Raw genomic sequence first — 23,830 nt, 5'->3', positions numbered from 1 at the left:
TAATCAGATCCCAGCGAAGCCAAACACAAATGTGCAAGCCATGTGCCTCATCAAGTCTCAGAAACCGAATCTGTGGAAGAACTATACAAAGATAGGAAGAGGGAAAGCAAGATGAGAAGAACTCCAGAGACGACGCTATTCGAACGTCATTGATATCTCACCATCCTGATGTCCCAGATCATAGTCCGCCCAGGCATTGGGCTCCATGGCCATGGCTCCAAGGGCGCTGAACCCAACCGTCGGCATTGTAGAGGCAGATCTCAACTCCGGACGAGAGTAAAGGTCTTCGTTTCTGGATCGTGGGGAATCATGGAAAGATGTGTCAAACGTCAATTCCATATATTCATGCTGCGGCACGGGAGAGAATTCGTTGGGTCCGTGAGGAGAATACTGCCCCGATGCTTGTGAGGGTTTCGAAATAGTCCGAGAAGCAGCTGGAAATTCGGGTGTCTCGGGCCTCTTGGCAATAAGGGGAGAGGGCTGGGTGGGCGGTGGCTCTGACGGAGCGTTGAGCTCTAGCTTCATCAAAGGCATAGTCGACTCCAATTCTTTGACTTCGATAGCCTCGGAGTGCAACTCGGCTCGAATGGCCTCGATGTCGAAGAGAATAGAGCTAGTGGTGCTTTCGGGCTCGTTTGAATCGCGAGGGGCAGTGTTTTTATCAACATCATATGTTTCCCATCTCTTCTTTTCGGCTATCTTGCCTCGTTTGAACAGACTGAAGCGCTTCTTCTCTGGCTTCGCCTCTGCTTCTCGGCGAGCTTCATCTATCTCGCGGATCAACTCACGCTGTCGTTCAGCGTGATTATCTGGGTCTGGATCTTCAATTTCTGCAAACTCAACCTCAAGAACCTCCCAACCGACTTCCCGAAGAATTCGAGGCATAGCCCTACGGTAGTCCATGTGGCCATTCACAAGCTGGGTAATATCGAAATTCTCAATGCCCGGTATGCCTTCGACAGCTGCGAGGCCGGCGACCTTCATGATGCCACCACTTGTTGCGCGGAAGAGATAGCCCAGGATCCAATCATTCGTGGCGTAACCGTTCACAAATCGTCCAGATACCACACTACGAGCCTTGAGGTATTCGTCTTTGTCCGCCACAATGGGTGAGCCAAATAAATATACATTCTGAATCAGACCGTGGGCGCCCTTTTCGGCCAGCTCCTTCAAACAGGAGAAGATCACACGCGCGCCAAGGGAGAAACCAAGCAATGTGATAGGCCGGTTGCCAAGATTCCGCTCTCGCAAGGAATCGGCCATAACAAGGCCGGCTGAATTGGCGCGTGCCAACGAAACGATCCACGGATTATCGATCAAATATGCGAGTTTAGTGAGGACAAGTGGTAGTTGCAAGGATGCCATCAGCGCCATCAGGACGGTGCTACCTAATACTTGTTGCAGACCTTGTGTTAGTGCCTAAAAAACCAATTAGTCTATCAACAATCACCACACATAAAGCTTAAACAGCCTACCTCCGTTGCCAGAATATTGATGGTGTCACCCATGCTTCGAAGCATCTCAGGCTCCCATAGCACCGAATAGATATCGCCCATAATCGGATCGACAGTACTGAAAGGTAGACGGACATCATCAACCTTGCCAGTCATCCAGCCAGAAACTGTTACAATCAAGTTGACCTTCTTGTTATTATGAAGAGGTCGATATTCGAACGTTTGAACTGCACCCATGCGTCGCTGTGAAGCTCTCATGCCAATAGTACTTCCACCTAGAGTAGCGCCAGAAGCGATCAAAGCTGTGCCGCCAGCTCCTCCCAGGAATGCACTGGTTCCAGAAATACCCACTGTAGTAAAACCAGCCGCAAGACCAGCTCCAATGACGGGTGCCAGCAATCCAGCGGAAAGGCCGATGACCAGTCCGCCGCCGACTGTCGCTAAGCCCATAATCATATATTTCCGCTTCAACGCCATCTTGCGGCGCATTTCCATGTGATCTGACTCGTCCCAATTCTCTTTCTCTGCTTGTTCCTGCATTTCGAGGGAGTCTGTGACTCGCTTTTCGAACCGTGAAATCTGTAGCCATGTCACATCCAAAGCTGCACCGACCCTTTCCAGAAGAGTTCGCGACCGAGCGTCGTATGCCGAATTGGCGATGAGCACAAGGAACAGGTCACAGAGGACAGTCCAGCGGAGATCGATGTCTATGCGATCAGAGATTGGCATTTCAGAGGGCATCTTGACCACCGGGGGCTCCTCAGTCTCGTGAGCCTCGTATGGCGGAGGGGGATCTAGTTCAAAAGAATCCGTCTCAGCGGAGACTCTAGATGGAGAGTCGAGTTTCCAACATGATACAGAGGTGTTCGGTTCACTCTGTGCCATAGGGTTTTTTACTCGCGCATTCTGCATAAGTGGAGGCACCAGATCTTTTGGTTGCACGCCATGCTCCGCGAGCTGCTCAATCATGATCTGCTCGGCAGAATTGATATCCATATGAGCATAGACTCGCCCCATGATCGACTGGCCCCATTGTCGCATGGCATCCGAGGCTTTTTGCACGGTTCTGCGCGTGAGTTTGGTTGTGGCAATCGACGCTAGATCATGATTCATATTATGGATTACCAACCTGACAACCCCCACATACGCAATCCTTTGAGTCTCGTTGAGAAGGTCTTTGGTGGCCTGGAGCTGACTGGTGGAGTCTCGCAGTTCCTCACCAACCAGACCAGCAGAATTGTCGCCTGCCTCCCGGAACAGGTAGTTTGTATCATCATCTAGACTGGTGGCAGACTGAACATCTTCGTCGAGCTGCACCCGAGTATAACCCCTCCCTGCTCCTCCTAATCCTTGGTATACAGCCTCGTCGCCTTCTTCTTTGGCGCCACGAGCAATAAGTCTCCCATAGTCGTCATAGTAGTCAAATTCACCAAGTGCAGGCATCACCTGCCACTCATCCGGCTCTGCCTCGGACTCTTCACTCTCCGAGTGATGTGCATCAGGCTGGGCGATGCGCTGGTGCGACCATTCCGATACTTGGGCTTTTTTTTGCTTCGATGTTGAGTTCCGAGGTGGAGCAATAGCATAAGAGGCCTGTGAATACTCCGGGGTTGCAGACGTGTCCTGAGCCCCTGCGCCCTTGCCTCGCTCTTCTGTATTATTCGGATTGGTTGGCCCATGGGCTCCAGAGTCCAGCTTGCCCTGTGACAGCTCTGGCTCCTTCTCCATTTTCACAGCGTCACTATATCCCGTCGAGCCCACCGCCGCATTCTGTATGTTTTGGCTGGCATTCTCTCCTTCGGGCAACTCATTGAATATGGGGTCGGGTCGGCGTACTCGAATGGGAAGGCCAAATTCATCTACTTCATCCGATGCAGTGTGATCCTGTTTTGCAGACCCCGCAGCAGGTTCAGATGCGACTTGTTGGGGCGCTGAGCCCTCTGTCTCCTTTTCATTCTGATTTGTGGGGGGATCGCCCTTCGTCGATTGTGGTTCGTGCTGGGACGAATTGGCGGCGTTCGGCGGAAAAGGTATATGGAAATCGGAGGTGTTTACCGTGACACCCGAGGCTGCGGTCATGATTTCATGGAATGGAGGCTCTTAGGGGCCTTCAGGTGGTGTATCGGATCCTTGTCCCTTGCGTCCTCACGTTCCTTCGCGATACCTTCGGGAACTCACCCATCCGGCCTCACAGTTGTTGCCTTGAGCTTTTGAGCTCTTACCTGGGTATGTTTGTTTTATCACGAGTTTCCCACGTCCGATGGTGGACCACTAGATGGTCATCGGACAAGCTTGGACAATCTCCGGGAGATGACGAGGTGCCACGCGGCGAAAAAGGAGGGGCGGAGAATGCGGCGGAGGTCAATTAGCCAGCACAGTAGCCACAACAAAGGATTTAAGAGTCGAGTTTGGATTTAAAAGATTTCGAAGGGTTATTGTAGAGGGAACAGTGGGAAATTTTCAGGGGATGTTAGGCAGATAGCAAAAGTAACTGTTGAGGCCGAAAGCGGAAATGCGTTCATCAGGTCCGATACTAAATAAACAAGTCTGAATGAAAACAGTAGGCCCATAAGATACTTGAATAATACAGACATTCTTTGGGATGTTGGTATTCTCTACTCTCCATTCCATACTCTGTGGAAGGTTTCCTACCCAACAGGTCAACGAGGTCAACATTTGTGAGATCCACCTCAAAATAGTTGCATGTCTATTCCGTACTCCATCATTTGTAGCTGCCTCGTTATATTTTGTTAAACGTGAAACACCCCCCCCCCCCCCCCCCCCCCCCCGGGAGAGAACAGAACTTTGGAATTAGGTTATCTTTCGTTCTTCCAGTTCTCGAATTACAAGGTCATTGCCATCAAATTTCGCCCTGGGAGACAACCCAGGTAAAGAGCAAGGATAAGGTCTTTCACGTGCAACCGAAGACCTCCGGTAGAGAATCAGCCCTTTTGATACGGGCGAGACAGCCTTCGTAAAATCCAAGGCAAAGAGCTGAAAGGAACGTGTTTGAAGTTTGAGTGCCGGAGTACTTTGGCCCGGAACTTCAATCGAACAATCAACACGTGCTAGATCAAGCCAACGAGAAGGCGAGAAAGTATAGACTAGGACGCCACGAATCGCGGGGACAAATACGGAGTACTCCGTACACATGTCAGACATGAGTCACTTGATAAGCAGGCTTGCGGCTCTAGTTCTTGGCAGAGAGAGTAGCTTCGAGGTTATGATCAGGGAAACCCACTTTGCCTTCTGATCTGAAACACTGCTACATCATGGCACAAGGTAGGACCTTTTAATTTGGAGTTGAGAAATTCTACTAATGAGCTTCTTCTCTCCAAAGGCTCACAGGCTTCCATTGTTAAGGTCGCTGGCGCGGGGTTTCGGCTTTCACTGCTCCTTAATGCTGCGGCTTGTCAACTAGCTCAGTCAAGACTGGAAATTCATAGTATCGCCAAGGGAATCTCGCTTTATGCTCTCGCACTCAAACAGGTTGGGCAGACCATTGAGGGCACAGATGTGGACCAGTCCTCAGAGGCAACAGAGAAGGTCTGGGAGATTGCTGAACAAGGCCAGTTGATCTTGATTGAAATCGAACACATGCTGGACAAGCTGAAGGTAACCGACAACGACAATGATCTTATGAGGATCCCACTTCAGGAGAGACTTAAATGGTGTTTCCGGAAGCATCATGTCACTTATTTGCTCGCCCAGTTGGAATCGCTCAAGCTCAGCCTGATTGTGATGCTACAAATCCTACAGCTTGGAAAAGTTGTCAAATCCAGCGTGGACAAGGGAGTTAAGGTTGAGTCCCTTACACCCACCGCCGATGATACGATTGCCCAGGAGAAAGCAGAATCTCAGAACATGATTATCGTTCGATATTGGTCTATCAAACGCCTCGATCGCTTGTGGGATCTTGTGGAACAGGAGAATTTGGATGCCCCCAATGACCCGACAAACCAGAGAATCAGGTTTAACTACTCGTCCAACTTGACATCGGCATGGAAACCACTGGCTGCCGCAACCAGACGCTCGGATCCGACACGACTGCCTATCGTTACTTTTGGAGACAGTGACGTGGGACTGAGTGATGTGGAAAGATCTTCAAAGGATATGGTTCAGCTATCCGAGAGCACACTGAACCGGCTGCTTTTACTCTGGGTGCCTTTGGTTGATCCTTCAAAACTTCATCACGCCGGCAAAGGCTTCAACAAATCCAACAAGTTGATCCACCCTCGAGTCTACGTCTTTTCAGACACTGAAGAAGATGATGTGGAGGGGCTAGACTTTGATAGTCACGGAGTCCGAGGTTACTACCTCGAAGGATCAACAGTAGACTGGAGACACCCTCATTCACAAGAGGCCCGACGGCATGCAGCAGAGCTACGCCAAAAGTACTCCAGCTACCAGGCTCGTGTAGAAAGCGAACTAGAGCCCGATGAATTCAAGCATCGAGATTGCCCTCACAGCAACTCGGGAGTCACCAACTCAAGTGACGAAGACGAGCAAAGATCCGACCCTCTTCGACCCTCCCACAGCACCTACCCCATCCCAGGCCGCCATTTCCATTCCAACAGTGTCTCTTCCTATCCTCCGAGTCACAATAATTTCAACAGCAGATCCCCAACATACCCAAGCGGTAGCTCCCCACCCCTTAATCATGCTCTGCATCCTCCACCACTACCTTCACAAACACAACCTGGACCTCCCCAGCCGCCATACAAATACTACGAAAACCAAGACTACACTATAGCCCCCGGATCCATCCCAATGAACGTGAACCAGCCCCAAAGCCCAGCTATCAATATTCCCAACACCCATTCCTCTCCTAGAGGCCCATCGCCAAACCAAGTCCACTCCGATACTCGCTGGGCTCGAAATCAGGCATATAATATTATCGCTAACAACAAACTCCAACCGCGCCACCATCCATCCGCATACCCACTTTCTTCTTCATCTCCCGAATCTAGCTTCCGGCCCTCGCCATCTCGCCGATTTTCGCGCGAAGATGCCAAGGATCGACATAAGTCGTTGACTCGTAATGCTACAAGGGGATTGGCGGGTATCGGAGCTATTGCTGGGTTTCTGGATGCCTTGGAGGTGTTTTCAATCCTGTGATTTGTTTAGACCCTTTTTCTTTTCTTCGTGCAGTGATCTTTTTGATTTTTCCGGGGTAGTTGAATAGACCAAGTGGGTGGTCCTGGTTTGGCTTTTGATATCCACGTTCTATCTATGCAATTGACGAACCTTTTTTTTCCTGCGACTATTTGCATAAACTATGCATAAATGAAGGTTTTCTTGTGCATTCCTACAGATCCCTGTCCATGGATTTGGATGTTCCATAGATCCTGGGTGTGTTGTGAAGCCTTCAAATATGAACACCTACAAATAGCCAAAAGAAATATAACATCGAAACCAAACAACGATGCATTCACAACCAAATCCGTCCTCACCCTTTCCACAATAAATGTGGGTTGGGCCTCGGCTCGGAATCTGCCCAAATGCCGAGTACCAGACACCAGGCCATGCCATCAAAGAGTCATGCTTATGCAACATTAGAATCATACTCCATAATGCAGAAAAGGACAACCAAGATCCGGAAGAAATCCACATCAGACCCATGTTCAATATATCCTTGATAATCAATCAACCCCGACGGGTCCCATCGCGGAAGTTCCGATTCTCCCGAGCCTCCGACTGCGCTTTGCGAGTACATGTGTTTCAGGCGAAATGGGTCAATGTGACATCCGTTGAAAATTTGGAAGATTATCTCTTTCGTTTCGTTTCTCTCCATCTTGGTGACTTGACTGTGTACTGTTTTGTTGGATACTGATGGGCATGGCTGCTACCTTCCAGATCTATCAGAATTGGATTATTAAGCTGGGCTCTGTCTTTTTGGACCTTGTTCTCGTGCACTGAAGGGGATCCCATAATTCTTGCTGATGTGACGATAGGTTATCGGTTTAAAATATGGACAAGCTGACATGTACAGTTCTATAGTGCATATGTCTGATCTATGATATTACATAGACTCTCACACACATGTGCATCCATCCCTCCTTCATCCTAGCGTTCTTATTATCTCAAAACTCAGGCAAAGGCTGCCCCCCAGAAATGCTTCCATCAGGAAGCCACCCATCCAAATCCATGCCCGCCCTCGCCAAATGCTGCCCGGCAGTACTCACCGGGATCCTCTGCGGCTCGTACGAGAACTGAGGCGATAACGTCGCCTGGTCATGCGACCTCTGCACATGCGTCACCGAAGGCTGGTACGCCGCCGTGCTGGTCGGGTAGAAATGCGGGTTATGCCCGCTATCCATGGCCCACATCCCGGAACCACCCATCGCTACGTATCCGTCGCCCATGCCATCTGCTGCCGCCGGCATTGGGGGCATAGTGACGACAGGGAAGGATTCCATCGTTGATGGGACTTGATCCAAGTGTAGGTCGTGACCTTGGTTTTGGCTTTGACCATGGCTGGTGTGCGATGTTGGACCTGAGATTGATTCTGTAGTACCGGTCGACGGAATCCTGGATACGATTCGAGAACCGACTTTTATCCTTTCACTCTGCCGCTGCTCCAGCTGCTCATACCAATCCCGACACTTTACGCCCACGATATGGTACCATCGACTGGGGATATGGTACTTGCCCCCGGCACTGGCCTCGCTTAGCTTGTTGGCTAAGGCTTCGAGATAAAAGGCCGCGTTCACGGCCTGCACCGTGATGACTTCCCCGAGAGCACCGGTTCGCACAGAGAAGTGAATTTTCAGCAGGGATGTCACGGCCATCCCGAACCGGGTGTACATGATATTTGGGAGTTTACGCATCGTCTCCGTGCTGCAGGTCAGCACGGTGTCCAATAGCTCATGCGCGGCGTTCATCCATTTGATATTGATATCGATACGGATTGCGCTGAGAGGGCCGTCCTGTGTATCGCTGCCAACGTTGTCTTCTTCATCAAGGGTCGGCAGCGTGAAATATCGTCGCTTTAGTGCGGTCGGATCGCAATAGCCTTCTCCTACGCCAAGTTCGTACATCGCTAGTGCTGTGTAACGGTATTCGAGGATTATGGGGACTGGATTGCGGGAGTTGATTAGTATTAGGTGGGTTTTTGAACGCTTCTGACACGAAGCAAGAAGACTGGCGTTTCCTACCAGTGAGCATCTCTGATGGGGTATTATTCTTCCACGTTTCAAGCCGCTTGTCGAACCAGCGTAGTACGGCTTGGACCCGCGACTCGGTTAGGCGCGATGCGGTACTAGTGTCGTCCAGACCGAATGAGGACATTGCCTCATCGGTTATTCGTTGGAGCTCGAACCATGTCGCCACATGTTGATCTGTTCGATGCGGCGAGATTTTTAATTGAACGAGACACTCGGTCATCCAGTCGTTGAACTGGAGCAGATTTGGGCGACGGGTTTTCATCGCGACACTCGAACCGAGATGGTAGCAGGCGAGGACTGCTCTCGCCTGCTCAGCCAATACCTCATCATGTCTGCTGCTCTCGCGATCAGACTTTTTCGAGACACGGCGTTTATTTGCTAGTCCAATTTCTAGCGCCATCGTCGAAGCGATGTGCGTGTACTGATAAAACTGCAGCTTCAAAGGCGACATGGGCGGGAAATAAAATATGATCATAAGAAGTAGCGCTTGCACTAATTCTAGTGATTTTTCGCCCTCAATGAAGAACCGCTCTGAATAGAGGCGGACCATCTCGCGGTTCAGCACAGCTGCCAGGCCTGCATCGATGCATATGGATGTCGCAGCAATCACGGAGAGAAAGAGGATTGGCTTTGTTTGTCTCAGTTGGGCAGCCGTGGTGTTCGAAGGCAGGACAATCAATGGAAAGAAGAATGCGAGTTCGTGAATGAAATATGCCACCAACTGCTCCGCATCTTCGAGGGACAGAATCCCCCGGTCGATCACGTCGTCCGCCGGAGGAATCCTCTCATGCTCCGGCACAAAGCCAGCTGGCATACCCGAAAAAGTCGGCGGTGCCGAAAAGCCACCACCATCAGGCATGCTGGGGTGCGGGGTGATCAGTAGTTCAGGGGAATAACCCATAGAACGGACATCCTCGGACGAATGAGCCGAGTTCTCCCGTAAGGCAATGTTGGTCTTAAAATCGGCATCGGCCGAATCACGATCCTGTACATCGTCCCTGTCGCTTTCATCGCTAGAGCCTGGTTCTTCTCCGGGGATGTGATTTCTCAACAGTGAGCGCATCATCTGCATCTCCTTCTCGAGCTGAGCGACGCGCGAATCTGTCCGTTTCCGGGGCCGCCGTCTCTGCGGCGCCACGAAAACGCATGGTCGCTTGCCCTTCGCGCATCGCTGGCATTGATTTGGCGTGGATGGGCTGGGGAGGCAGCGGACCTTGAGACTTCGACAAGACTCGCAGGATCTATTTAACTGCTGGGCGGCTGATCCTTGCAAGGTGCTTGATTCTCCATGGGGTGCAGGGGAAGTCTCTGGCATATTCACACACACACACGCGCGCGCGCCAGAAACTGTCAGGGAATGATGGCTTGCTAGTCTTTTAGCCTAAATTGCGGGATGGCCTCAATGGTGCGTCTGATTAGCGATGGTTACTGTGTGTACCGACGCATTTTATCTAGTCAAAATCGTGCAATGGGGAACTGGCATGAAAATTGAACCAACAAAAAAGTATCCGATCGATTTCGATGTCAGAGACAAGGATGTGAATAAGAAGTTCAGGAATTTATCATGTGAAAGCTAGAGAATTGATCAAAGCTTCCAAGCAAAAAGATTCTAAAGTGTTCAGGGAAGGCTAGAAGCCTTGGAGAAGTGGAGATGATGTTGTTTCTCCACGCGGATAGAATATAAAATACATCGAATGTATTTTCAAGTCCATTCACGGAGTAATCTTACACATAAGCACCAGATTCCGGCCCGAGATGCCTTTTCCAGTTTTAGTGTACCCCCTTGTCACTTTTCGATAACCGATTAAACTGGATCTAGGGTGTTATATACGACCACTCGTGAAAGTTGTTCACGTGTTTCCTTAAAGGCTGGCCTCAATGTGGCTGCAGTCCAGATTGTTCCGCCAGGTAGGGGATATTATCCCCGGTTTTGATGTATTGTGGCCTGATATGTGAGGTGCTAAAGCATCATTATTTCCTATCCTGGTAACTCAATCGCTCAGCGCCTTAGCGCGGTTTTTCTTCAATTGAACAAACACAAGCGAGCAGATCTTTTACACACAGCTCGATCAAAATGAAGAAAACCCGCCTTAATGACCGCCAAAACTAGGGGTCCAAGTCATGCTACAACATGTAGATCAACTTCATCTGTCAAGAGAAGCCCTTCCCCTACCCTAAAAGAACGACAACTCGGTCAGGAAAATCTAAAATCCGATACAAACAAGTACTTCTGTATGCACAATATAGGGTATGGATTAACTTCGTTAGGGGTAATGTTAAAGTGATCTACCATAACTCCTTCACGGTTCGGGGAGAAAACAGCACCAGCCCGCCGAATTCTAAATGAAACGGTGATGAAGGTTGAAAGCCTAAAGCTAAACATGGCGAATCATTATGCCACCACATCTCCACTGAAAAGCCATTGGTACTGGCAGACCATAATTGGCCTATTGAAAGTGCCCGACGGTTAAAACCGTGCCTGTTATTCTCGCTATGGCTTCCTAATTTCGGAGATGAGGGAATTGAATGGGAATTCAAACTTTGGGGATTTAAATCTACAACACAGCTTGGGTGGGAATGTTTTTCATTACACATACGGAGTGGAGTATTAGTATCCTGAACACCCGCCGGGCGCGGTGGAGTGACACAGCGTGGTATATCTACTCCGTACTGAACAGAGTGTCATATTCGCATCAGCATATATAGATCGTCCTCACCAAGGAGTAGAAAATAGCCCTTGAGCTATCTCTGTATGTCTCAATTTTTGTTCACTCCACAATGAGCCCACTCGACGCTATAAATAATGTGGATGAGCAGTGTTATAGAAGACAGTTCCCATAAACCATGTGATAGACTCAGCTAGTCTCACTCTAGGCATGATTTTCTCGGTATGCCAAACAAGCGGGCCCTACAGAACGCTCGAGCAAAAGAGATGTCTTTTCCTATGATGTATTCTATGTAATTTTGTAGAGTTGGATGTAGACTTGAAGCCGTACAACAAACTTTGTGGAATGCGATTTCCAGCCAGTCAGTTGATTGTATAGATGTATTAATACTGGTCTATCGAGGAGACTTTTGCGTTTCCTCTGCTTGTTATTGACCAGCTACGAACTGGATCGGGGTAATTTGTCTGTCGTATCCACTCTGCGTCACGACAAGCCTTTTAGCGCGTGAGGTTTCTGACGGAAAATACGGACTTCTCTCCGAGCATCTTTGGGCTCTGCTTTTGTGATCAATCAACTTGTTTATTTCCTCGGTAGTGAGACACGGGTACCACATTCTTAAGTTCTGTAAACGTGGATATTTCATTTTGCCCTTCCAACATGGAAAACAGTACGCTGCCACGACTTTCGAGGCCAGTCCAAATGATTCTTGAGGGGACAATTCCACCTAAACGGTAAGCCCTAGGCATGCCCCCATTATTTTAAGTTAAGCTCCCAAGCTACCACAAGCAGAATCCTCATTTTTCCGACGTCGTAGAAAGAAACGGTTCAAGTCTTACCGGTCGCACAGTGGGTAGGGCTGGAAAAACACCCCTCCCCCCCCTCCCCCCCCCCCATCCATACATTACATATTCAACACGGGGAATCGAGACTAGAGATTGGAGAACTCGAAAAGAGCTATTTTTCGACGAGGGATGATACTGTTTTCAATAACTCCCTGCTATGGGTGCAAGCAGGAAGATCCGCCGATCAAAGTTGAGGCTCGGGCTCGGGATTACTTCGGGAAGCGACCAGTGCACGATTTAAAAAGGCTTAACTTCTTGCGCAGTTTTACATGATTTGTCAACTTCAAGCTTTGCAGATTGCGTCCCGAGGTGAGCCTTATTCGCTGTTCATTAGTCGAGTCTGCAACATAGGGATGCGAGTGGAGTTTCGCTCGGACCAAGTTACTTCAAGACTCTTGACGCGGATGGCCTTGATTTACCATGCAAGTTTAGCCGAAGCTTAGCCGAAGTAGCTGGTGAAGGTGATTTCTTAGCCGAGGGCGATCCATTTTTCAACCTTATATCAACTCTACCAAGCCATGAAAGTGTGCGGGTCGAGTAGCGGTCATACCGAAATGATACTATAAGAGAGGACACGCAAACCCGATCATTCTCTGCGCGCCATTTTGCATTGGCAGCAGCCAAGCTGGGGTTAGGAGACGCTGACAGACTCTGCCACGATTGCCGGTGCGACTTTAGACGAGCTCTTTGCCATGTGTGCAGACTCCACTGATTCAATCCATGGAAACTCCGTTTTAGATCGTTTTTCGATTGGGAATCATCGCCTTGTATAGACTTTCAAAACGGAGGAAAATGGAATTCCAAAAGAAATGAGAAAATGAAAGAGAAAATGAAAGAGAGAATGAAAGAGAGAATGAAAATCAATTCCAAGCCGGGAGGTCGTAAGAAACATGAGAATTTCCAATTTCATTTCTAACAAAATTGACGTCCTTTTTTTCCCTTGACATTCTCTGGCGATCTACAGCTATTAGATTTCTCTGCCACAAACGTAACTCACGTATTAAGATTTCTGCTCCGTCCACGGGTCTTTCTTTAATTCGAAAGGTCCAACGCCCACGCGCTCACTTCATTGATTCGCGGTAGTTGGAGTACCTCTCACTTGCCAGAGGCTTCTTAAAATTGGATTCAATGGGCAATTTCTTTAGGTAATTAGGTAGTCGAAATTTACGTCCCTGGTTTAACCCAAAAGTTGACCAGGCGCCGTCTGAACTTCTATGTAGGATCCCCAATGAACACTCATTGGCCAGTTCTCACATAAACACCTCTGTGATAGCCAAAGAGCATCCGATAGCAGTGGGTTACCCTGTTAGGACTGCAATTTCTCGGTTGTCCAGTTCCAATGGACGAGTGTATAGCACAACTTCATGTCTCAACGGCAATGCATCCTTTGGAATGATGCAAGATTGGTCAGAAAGAGGTTCTGTGTGGCTTGCAATGTTATTTTATCAATTTTGGAACTGAAATTAGCATCAAATCGGACCTATGGCGCAGCGGTAGCGCGTGAGATTCCAGACCTCAAGGTCATCCGTTCAAATCGGGTTGGGTTCATTTTTTTTCATGTGTCCTGTTGACACACCTTCCCCTGCCTGAAATCTTAGTACAAACCTTCTTAGCAAGACAACAGCCCTGGATGTAACAAGGTGACATATTTAACATCCAAGCCGACCACACAAGCGGGCCACCCCAAAACACATGGCGAATGAGATAAATTACAACTTGATATCTCAACAATAGTCGACAGGATCTTCTCCTTGTAGCCTCCTACTTTCCAAGTGATGTAAAGTCTCTTCCGGGGTTCTAAAAGAAAGTCTAATAGCTTAATGATTCCGATATGTATGTCTTTAGTTTTGGCACCGTTATTTTCAGTCACTTTTGGTAATTTTCGAAAGGATGACTACAAGGCCTTCGATTCTACTATATTTGGCCATATGGTACTAGTCAGTGTTGTCGATGACCATCGAAAAATTAGGAATGAAAAGTAAAAGCATGGTGATTGAGGTGTAAATGTAGAACATACCGCATTTACCGAGTGTTTTAACGATGGCCGAGTCGCTTGTGAAACGCATTACAGGTACGGAATAGTTTATACATTAGCATAAACCGAGAATAAATCCAAGTCACTTTGGCTATATCCCACTTTCTGTGCCAAGAACTCTACCAAGCACAATTCAGGGACTGGTTTAGGCAGAAAATACAACTTTTTCGGGAAGAAGCTGGCTTTTTGTTCACGTATACCTAGTTAAGTTAATCAAGAAGGCGACACCTGGAATAACAGGCAAGGAAGTAGTTCACATCATTTCTAATTTGTTTCAATGTCATTTGATAGCTTTTGATGGGGCTTTTGGTACGCACCAACTCAAGGGCTATGTTACCATGGTATTGAAAATTACGTTGCTTAACAGGAGTATAATATCGCAAAGAATAAATAGTAATTCTAAGCTCAAAAGCACTTAGCTATTATAAACCAGTGTTGAGATGTTAGGTTGTAATTTATCGCATTCACCATGTGTTTGGGTGGCCAGCTCGCTTGTGGTCTACGTTGCGTAGATCCTATGGAAGGGATCACCCTTATCTTTTTGATTCACATTGCTTATATTTTGACACATTTCTTCTTAATATATCGAGTAGGACCTATGGCGCAGCGGTAGCGCGTGAGATTCCAGACCTCAAGGTCATCCGTTCAAATCGGGTTGGGTTCATATCTTTTTTGACCTTTTTTGGATAACTTGTAGTTGTTATTGGGTTTTGGTACTATAGATCCCTTTCAACGCCTCAGTACAACCCATAACCCTTTGATGTGGGTGGTCTTCTCTGTCTAAATACCTTATTCGAGTTTTAGCCTAGGTTTCAGGCCCTCTTATGTTATTATGATTTAGAATTCATACCTACCCTTGGACATAAAATGAGACAATTATACATATGTTCCGTTTGAAATACTAAGTGGGAAGATATATTTCCACATGAGTGAACTCATTCACCTGGGTGGCAGATCCTCTTACCAAAAGATCTGTCATTTCTCGCAAAAAAAAAGAAGAAAGGGCCAGTCAATGGATTTACTTCGATGAGTCGTACCCCCGTGTCTTGATTGTGACCTCGCTAGAAGGAAGGCCGTCTATTTTAATAGTCTGTAGTGCCGAAACATGCTCATAGAGGTGGAACAAGAAGACAATGTTAGGGAGTCTCTTGCCCTGGTGGTGGAAATAAGATACTAAGATGGTGGGCTACGAATTCCAAGGTGGAAAAAAAATCACCAAATCAGTTGTATAGATCTCTCCATAAGACAACGATTCAGACGTGCAGATATCGGAGGCTACGTCCCAGATCCCAGATTGCTGCAACATCACCCAGCATTATTTCGATCTTCCTGGCATCAATAGCGGCCTTAAGTATATGCTCGAGGCTAATCCCAAATATAACTTTAAATCGGAGACAGACATTTTGAACAAGATTTATGCCCGTTGGATAGATGTGTTGTCTGGCTTTTTTTTTAATTATCACTGCTGTCCACAAGAGATGGGGACAAGCGGCAGAGTAGGTATACTGAAGTGCTAACATTCAAGGATAAGCATCACTATGAGATGGCTTGCTTGATTTTTGGTGTTCTGTATACTACCTAACGGGTGAGATGGGAGACGGACAATTCAAAGAAGAGTATGGGCTAAAGACACTCATCCGAACTAGCTCTTAAGAGTAAGTCTTGGATCGTTGCACACTATAGACGTTGAGTTGGTTAACTAATTGGTTCATATCTTCCATACAACACGAGTTTTTCACAGACCTCCCGAGTTAAACGGAGATAACGGCCCTTTGCCTAAACGAGATGGTGTCCCCACCTCGGCCGGGGCTCTGGGGCTAGACATGGTGCTGAGTCATGGCACAAAGGAACTCCAACCAGTCACATGTCCGTATTTCACGGCCCCAGGCGATTACTTGATGCAGATGCGATGACAATTTTCGTAGTCCTGCCAGCAATTTCTTGCCAGTAACTTTCTAGAACCACTAATCTATAGGCTTCAAATGATGTGGGAAGCAAGACTCGATTTCCTTACCCCAGCAATATGTCGTTCCATTCAGCTTCCCCAGAGGAGCTGAATCTCAATAATTCTTCAAATACTCCACTACCTACGAACCTGACCGCCACTTTTCCCCGCCACGCGGCTGCGGAACCCCCGAGCTCGACCTCGCGCAGCTGTGTGACCTGCCGTCGCAGGAAAGTTCGATGCAACAAGAGGTCTCCGTGTTCGAATTGCACCAAAGCCGGCATAGACTGTATATTTCCCCCTCCTGGGCGTGCACCGCGGAAATCGAAACGTCCACCGGACGCAGAGTTGCTTTCGCGGCTACGTCGTTTGGAAGGTGTTATAGATCATCTTAGGAGCAGTGGTCATACCGAAGGTACATCAACCTCGGTTCAGGCGCCGTTATATGCGTCTGGATCTTCGACCGGTCGGAGCAAACCGACAGTGCCAACGTCTGTTTCGGCCGGGCCACAGAACCAGGTTGACGGTGGACGTGTCTGTCCGTTCGAAGAATCGGACCCGAAGAAACTTGCTCCCAAAAAGTTTGAAAATGAATTTGGGAGGTTGGTCATTGATGAAGGTCGGAGCCGATATGTCAGCAATCGGCTCTGGACTAGTCTAGGAGACGAGGTAGATGTCGCCCATTCTCCTTTGCTACCCAGCCTACTTTATACTAACATGCTTCAGATCGAGGAACTGCAAGATATCCTTGATCACTCTTCGTCAGGCGAAGATGACACACCCTCACCAGAATCATCTCACTCGGGTTCACAGGACGGGTTCATCTTTGGATTCTATTCGCTTTCCAAATCTCTTCGAGAGTTTCATCCCCCCACGTCCAAGGTCCCAATACTGTGGGGAAAATATCGGGAAAATGTAGCTCCTTTGATCACCATCGTACACCGACCGACTGCCAGAGAACTTTTTGTAGAGGCAGCAAGGCATCCAGATGCCCTGGACAAAAATTCAGAGGCACTGATATTTTCCATGTATCTTTGCAGCATTGTCAGCATGAAACCTGACGAGTGCTTGTTCCAATTCGGTGAAGACCGAACTACTGTTGTCAAGCGGTACAGGTTTGCTACGGAGCAAGCGCTGGCAAAAGCTGGGTTTTTGAATACACAAAGCTTGATCCTCCTGCAAGCCGCTGTCTTATTCTTGGTCTGCGTGCGGCGAGAAGATGATAGCAAGTTTGTATGGTCCATGACATCCGTCGTTTTACGCCTTGCTCAGGGCTTAGGCCTACACCGGGATGGCACCAATTTCGCCCTGAAACCGTTCGAAACGGAGATGCGGCGTCGTTTATGGTGGCATATCTCGCTGTTGGATGTCCGCTCATCCGAAGACCATGGGACGGACCCACTCATTCACGAGAGCATGTACGATACTCTACTGCCATTAAACATCAATGACGACGACCTGTCGCCCGACATGGAAGAGCCCCCTAAAGAACAAGAAGGCTGCACAGATGCAACATTCTGTCTAATTCGCTGTGAGATCACGAGCGCTTTGCGGAGAGCAAATTACGCTTGTCCCAGCGCCCGATTTCGTGCGCCTAACAGTTTACCGCACATAGATCGTGCTGGACGGATGATTCAAATCATCAGTGATCGATGCGAACAACGGTATATCAGGCACTGTGATATGAACATCCCCGTGCAGTGGTGCTCCGCCACAGTTGGGCGTCTGATTCTTGCCAAATTATGGTTGATAGTCCATCACCCGATGACCCAAAGAGACCGCGGAAATGTGTCGCAAGAAACCAGAGAGAGCTTGTTTCTGACTGCAATTGAGGTCCTCGAATTTGGCCACTTGCTTGAGACTGACACCAAAACCGCCAAATGGGGCTGGCTGTTCCGGACTAATATGCAATGGCATGGGGTCGCATTCGTTCTGTCTGAGATATGCGTCCGACCAATCTGCCCTGTTACCGATCGAGCTTGGAGCGCTGTCAGTCTGATCTACACGGAATGGGCCGCGCAGGCCACTCATAAAAAGGGCATGCTTTGGCGTCCACTTGCCGCCTTGATGAAAAGAGCTGCTGCTACCCGGGACAAGCAACAGCAAGAATTGATATTCAAATTTGGACCATTCCTCCAAACAATAGAGCCCGTTCAAAGAATCTGTCCTAATACACTTCCCCGGATTCATGTGCCAACGGGTATGCTGAATTCTCCGTCGACAACTCGACCAAGCTCAACGGCACCGACTGCATCCGAGGTAGACTACAATATCGACCTGAGCAATGGACCATTGGGTGCTCTCCAAAATTTGTTTCCTGGCACAAATATTCTAGCTGCATCAAACAATATTTTCGATGCCCCGCCGGCCCAGAATAATATCTCAGCACCGAGCTTTTCCACAGGTATGCCCTACAACACAGACATGAGCAACTCATTTTTGAATCAGATTCCGCTTCCTGAGTCTGCTCAGCTCAGTTGGGAGGAATGGGATCAAGTCATGCGTGATTTCCAGATGGATGTTGAAAATGACGATTCTCAGCAAAGCAATGGAACCAATGTTCCCGAGTGGTTTACCTAACCTCTTGACGGTTCCATTCTCGTCTAAGGCTGTGTCTATTAATAATGTGATGACTTATAGCGTTGGTTACTGGATGATATCCCCTCTCCATCACTTGTTAAGATACCCCTCTTCCCTCTTATGCATTCTATCAGCGACGTTGTGCCGTGGTAACGCTGTATACCGGAAATCAAACACACAGATTAAAAGCACCATATAAATGCATCAGTCAATGATTCTACCATTAAACTGTGAACTGACTAAAATGTCCGTTATCACTTGATTATATACTTCCAAATCGGGACCTACTCCGCCACGTGACTACAGTAGTAACAAGCTCCAAGCTGGCATCAGCCAGCAGTTTCCACTCCGCCATTGCCATCCAACCCACCGTCCTTACACCGATTTCCAGTGTAATCTCCATCTGCGTTCTCTATAATCCATCTATCGCCAATTACACACATCCGAACATCATCGATCCCCCAAATCCCAAATCATGGCTCCCAAGCGCCACGCGGCCTCAACTACCTCCGCGGCATCCTCCACGCCCACGCCCACGCCCGCGCCTGCGCTCACAACACCTAAACTCTCCTCAGGCCCAAATACCCTCAAGGCCAATGCCTCAGCTGCTGAAATTGCTGGCCATGTCTGGAAGCAGTATGCATCCACAACGCCGCAGCGGACACTTCTCTTAGATGCCTTCATGGCATTCTTAGTACTTGTTGGTGGACTGCAGTTCATGTACTGTGTTTTAGCTGGAAACTATGTAAGTTGAGAAGCTCTGACTTGCATATGCTGTCTTGGTCATTTTGCTTTCCTTTCCCTTTTCTTTTCTTTATCTTGTCTACACGATGCGTGGCTCGCCATTGGAATTTTATAGACCAATAACTAACATCTCCTCCCTCCTGTTTAGCCTTTTAATGCTTTCCTCAGTGGATTCAGTGCGGCTGTTGGTCAATTTGTCCTTACGGCAAGTCTGCGCATGCAAACTAGCGATAACGGTACTGGTTCTGGATCGAAGCCGAGCTCCAAGGGAAAGAATGCGCACTTTGCAGAGAAGAGCGAAGAGCAAGGGACGGGTACTTCGCATGAGAGGTGAGTTTCGTTTGTTGTCTTTTTTGTGGAGAAATTCAACGTTACGATTGTTCCCCTAAGACATGTACTGATTTCTAATTCAGGGCCTTCGCCGATTACATCTTTGGAAGCTTGATCCTACACTTTTTCTGCGTCAACTTTATCAACTGAGCTGTGCTTAACGCTCAAAGCCTCCGTTCAATACAATGCTGGCTCGTTCTGTTTGTTGTATGGGGTTGGTCCGTTTCGATCTCTGAGTGGGATGGGGAATGTTGCCTCTTGGATGTCCTTACACGTTGGGACTTTTTAAGCAGATCCTTGTTCTAGCCCTGTACGCTTCGTCTTTGATTGAGAAAAAAAATGTTCATATTTGACATATCTACTTAAACAAGATTAGCTTGTTGGAAAAGCATATATCTCATTCATAGGGGCCGTATCTCGGAGATAGCCTGGGTGTAAAGCAGACTACTCGGAAATGAGCTGAATCAAAACGCAATGGCGGGTATCGATTGAACAAGATCCATGTGGATGGATTTAAAAGACGAAATGATGTTGTACAAACAGGACCTTCAAGCCCTCAGTGGAGTTGTTTTCACCCCAAAACTAGAATGCACGTCCTGGTCTGCGAGGAACCGTAGGCCTCTTGACCACACTGCTTCCAGGACGACTTCCACCATCGTGAGCTCCATCGACATGGGCTCCATGCCGCGAGGAAGAAGAAGAAGAAGAAGAAGAAGACGAAGCAGTCAAACCACCGATCTTGCGTCCTGGCTTGATGATAGGTTTACGCACGGTGGACTTCCCGCCAACCTCGATTTCCGTTCTGCGACGTGCGGGGTCATTGCGTTCCTGCTCGCGCAGTTTCTCAGCAGCAGCGCGTTCACGGTCAGCTGCCATCTGCTCTTCGATTTCCATGCGTTTGTTGAATTCAATTTCTGTCACGCGGCGGTCGCGCTGCGAGTAGCCTTTCTCTTTGACGGAGTAGAATACACCGCCAAGTTCGGCGAGCCACTGGGAGATATGAGTTAGTTGAGTACAAGATAACATTTAGGCGAACATGAGGAGGGTGGCAACTTACATGAGGGTCAACAGATGTCACCGTGGACATATATTCCTTGGATGTCAGGAGCAACTCGTGGTAGACGACGTACTCAGGCACGTGGCCAATACCGTAAAGGGCACTTGTGGGATGGAGCGCCATAGTCACACTTGTACGGAGGTTGATGAACTCGCCAATGCCCTTTACTCGTGCGGCTTGATGGAAGAAGCCCGAACAGATGCACTTGCGGATGGTGTCCCAGTCTGTACCGCAGCTGATGAGGGGCATTTTTTGTTTGACCATGATGTCGAGAAGTTGATCTCGGACTTCCTTCGCGCGGCGGAGGGATTTGGAGTTCAGAAAGTGTTTGGTGCACCAGGCATCCGAGTGGCCGTTGGTTTTCCATTGAGTATAAACATGGAGAAGGGTCAAGTGGTCGGATTCCGGAACGAAGAATTTCTCGCGGGCTGAATCGGCTTCCTCTTCTCGTTCTTTGGGACGATAAAATACATTCGGGACCGAAAGCATTGCGACGATGCTTAACATCTCCTCGCTGCATTCGTACTTATCGGATGCCATGATGATGAGCTTGGCAAGAGGAGGATCCATTGGGAATGGAGTCATGCGACGTCCTAGAGATGTAAGATCGCCCAGGTTGTCCAGAGCACCCAGCGCCCAGAGCTCGAAAAGAGAGGTGGAGATTGTCTCTTGTGGGGGAGGGTCCATGAAGTCAAAGTCCATAAGGTCCTTCACGCCAAGGGATTTCAGTAAAAGGATGGTGTTAGAAAGACTGGTTCGCTGAATCTCAGGGATCGTTTGAATGTAAAGCTCGTTTTTGTAGGCCGTCTCCGTGTATAGACGATAGGCCTTGCCCGGCCCAGTCCGTCCGGCACGCCCAGATCGCTGGTTTGCATTGGCTTGGGAAATCGGGGTGACCTGGAGACCATCCATACCCATGCGCGGATTGTACACCTTCAGCTTTGAGTAACCTGCATCCACGACAAACATAATGCCGTCGACCGTCAAACTTGTCTCAGCAATGTTCGTAGCCACGATTACTTTGCGCACGCCCGGAGCCGCCTTCTCGAAGATCTTTGCCTGTTGCTCGGCTGGCAGTTGACTGTAGATGGGTAAGACGCTGAGTTTCGGAGGATCATTCAGCTGCTTCAGTCTTTCTTCGACCAGCTCGCAGGTTGCCTCGATGTCTTCCTGTCCAGTCATGAAGACAAGAATATCGCCAGCGCCCTGGGATACATGAATGGCCAAGACCTGCTTGACAGCACTATCCACATAATCTTCACAGGGTGTGCGCGAAAAGTGAAGATCAACAGGGAAGGTTCTACCAGGAATGATGAATTCTGCGGCGCCGCCAAAGAAGCGCGAAAATCGTTCAGAGTTCATCGTTGCTGAGGTCACGATCAGTTTCAGATCCCTGCGTCGGGCCAGAACTTTCTTGAGAAGACCCATCAAGACGTCGGTGTTCAAAGCTCTTTCGTGTGCCTCATCCATAATGATGCAGGAGTATTTGTCTAGATCCTTTTGGTTTAGAGATTCTCGCAACAAAACGCCGTCCGTCATGTCTAGGAGATTGATTAGCTACACGATTACATCAAAGCGGAAAGGTGGAAACTCACATTTGATCACCGTCTCATCACTCGTACAATCCTCGAAACGAATAGCATATCCGACGAGTGCACCGAGATCAACATCCATCTCCTCACTGACACGCTTTGCGACACTCATTGCAGCCACACGGCGAGGTTGCGTGCATCCGATCATACCGAACTTGGAGTAGCCATCCTCGTGTAGGAATTGGGTTAGCTGGGTGGTTTTTCCAGATCCAGTCTCTCCAACGACCACCACAACTTGGTTGTCCCGAATGACCCTCATGAGATCTTCACGCACAGCAAAGGCGGGCAGATACTCTCTCTGTTCGCGCATGGTCTTGCTACTGCTGAAAGCGCTGGCGCCACCACCGCCTTTCTTCATATGCTTGGCAAATTTATTTCCTCCTCTGTAGGTTTCCTCGATAGGCTCAGCGACCGCGCTGTCTCCCTCGTCTTCTTTGATTCCCATGAAGTTGCCCAGGGCTGTGCCAGCGATATTTGTCGCCTCCTGTGCTTGCTTTTGTCGTTCGCGCTGCTGTCGGCGCTCATTAACGACTCTGCTTCCCTTCCGACTAAATACCGCCATGTCACTTTGCGGATCACGAACAGCAGAGATCGGCTCCAACTGCTTCGTGAAGATCGTGCGACCATCGAGAAAAGGCGGCTTGAGGTCGTGGACGAGCAAATGAACTCGAGTCGCTTCTTCGTCTTCCAGCATGAAGTCGCCCTCATGATCTCGTCGTTGCGCCACGCCAGAGGTGAGCATTCGATTGGTTTCCCAGTTGTCAATGTCCTTTCGTTTTGCGTCGCGTAGGCCTGGAGGGAGGTGTCCGAAGCCCTTGTGCCTTTTGGCCGGAGGACCCATATCGTTGCGAGACATGTTGCTCAGCCAGGCTTGTGAGCCAGGTTTAAGACTGGAGTAATTTGCAATGTATGAGTCTGTCTGGTCTGCGCGGGGTTGGGTGTATGATAAAGTGATTCCGCGGAGTTGAACCTCTTTCCTACTGACTGTGGCTAGCGCTAGCCCCTCACCGCCATTTATTGCCAGAAGCTCGCCACCGCCCTGGGAGTCCAGTTTCCAGTCTTTCAAACAGACAATGACATCAGCAGGACATGGCTTCTACATTTTAAAGAGATAGATTTTTAGCAGTCCGACCAAGGCAGCATCAAGTAGCCATTTCAATTTCATTTTAGAAAAACATCTAAAATTTGTAGAGCGAAATGATCGTCTTCTCACCATCGCAACCAAACAGTGCAAATTGCAATTTCAGTCACGTGGTCTCTAACCTGCTTCATGAAGAGCACGCATATGGTATTCTAGAGTTAAATCAAAAATGATTCCACTGATGTATGAGGCTAATCTGAAAGTTGAGTAGATCAGTGTGAGATTCAGAGCTAAAGTAGGTTGTGCATGGGTGTAAGGCGCATCAGAACTTCTACTGT

The 23,830-nt window shown here is 48.6% G+C and overlaps 6 protein-coding genes and 2 non-coding genes across 8 annotated transcripts; 5 read left to right on the top strand and 3 right to left on the bottom strand.

The window, feature by feature from the left end:
* Positions 1–135: 135 nt before the first annotated feature.
* Pdw03_2579 (uncharacterized protein) lies at positions 136–3,533 on the bottom strand (the record flags this gene model as incomplete). The annotated part of the gene is made up of 3 exons (XM_066100233.1): positions 136–1,419; positions 1,476–2,520; positions 2,584–3,533. 3 exons carry the CDS (start codon positions 3,531–3,533, stop codon positions 136–138), a joined length of 3,279 nt encoding a protein of 1,092 aa, XP_065955633.1.
* A 1,193-nt stretch (positions 3,534–4,726) lies between these two features.
* On the top strand, positions 4,727–6,572 carry Pdw03_2578 (uncharacterized protein; the record flags this gene model as incomplete). Its single annotated transcript, XM_014681832.1, has 2 exons — positions 4,727–4,736; positions 4,795–6,572. The coding sequence occupies 2 exons, from the start codon at positions 4,727–4,729 to the stop codon at positions 6,570–6,572; spliced, it is 1,788 nt and encodes a 595-aa protein (XP_014537318.1).
* A 965-nt stretch (positions 6,573–7,537) lies between these two features.
* Pdw03_2577 (Fungal transcriptional regulatory protein, N-terminal) lies at positions 7,538–9,935 on the bottom strand (the record flags this gene model as incomplete). The annotated part of the gene is made up of 2 exons (XM_014681831.1): positions 7,538–8,532; positions 8,612–9,935. 2 exons carry the CDS (start codon positions 9,933–9,935, stop codon positions 7,538–7,540), a joined length of 2,319 nt encoding a protein of 772 aa, XP_014537317.1.
* Positions 9,936–13,604: 3,669 nt separating this feature from the next.
* Positions 13,605–13,676, top strand: Pdw03_tRNA57. Its single transcript has one exon. It is a non-coding gene; the product is annotated as a tRNA-Trp (tRNA).
* Positions 13,677–14,755: 1,079 nt separating this feature from the next.
* Pdw03_tRNA58 lies at positions 14,756–14,827 on the top strand. Its single transcript has one exon. It is a non-coding gene; the product is annotated as a tRNA-Trp (tRNA).
* A 1,359-nt stretch (positions 14,828–16,186) lies between these two features.
* Positions 16,187–18,688, top strand: Pdw03_2576 (Fungal transcriptional regulatory protein, N-terminal; the record flags this gene model as incomplete). The annotated part of the gene is made up of 2 exons (XM_014681830.2): positions 16,187–16,777; positions 16,835–18,688. The coding sequence occupies 2 exons, from the start codon at positions 16,187–16,189 to the stop codon at positions 18,686–18,688; spliced, it is 2,445 nt and encodes an 814-aa protein (XP_014537316.2).
* A 475-nt stretch (positions 18,689–19,163) lies between these two features.
* Pdw03_2575 (Oligosaccharyl transferase subunit Dad1, putative) lies at positions 19,164–19,912 on the top strand (the record flags this gene model as incomplete). Its single annotated transcript, XM_014681829.1, has 3 exons — positions 19,164–19,433; positions 19,581–19,762; positions 19,846–19,912. 3 exons carry the CDS (start codon positions 19,164–19,166, stop codon positions 19,910–19,912), a joined length of 519 nt encoding a protein of 172 aa, XP_014537315.1.
* A 432-nt stretch (positions 19,913–20,344) lies between these two features.
* Positions 20,345–23,696, bottom strand: Pdw03_2574 (MRNA splicing factor RNA helicase (Prp16), putative; the record flags this gene model as incomplete). The annotated part of the gene is made up of 4 exons (XM_014681828.2): positions 20,345–20,752; positions 20,820–22,360; positions 22,415–23,470; positions 23,675–23,696. 4 exons carry the CDS (start codon positions 23,694–23,696, stop codon positions 20,345–20,347), a joined length of 3,027 nt encoding a protein of 1,008 aa, XP_014537314.2.
* Between the last annotated feature and the right edge of the window lie 134 nt (positions 23,697–23,830).

The sequence above is a fragment of the Penicillium digitatum genome, chromosome 1 (assembly GCF_016767815.1).
Source record: "Penicillium digitatum chromosome 1, complete sequence".
In the NCBI taxonomy this organism is placed as follows: Eukaryota; Fungi; Ascomycota; class Eurotiomycetes; order Eurotiales; family Aspergillaceae; genus Penicillium; species Penicillium digitatum.
Note: the sequence above shows the minus strand (reverse complement) of the source record. Positions and strands in the feature narration are given on the sequence as shown.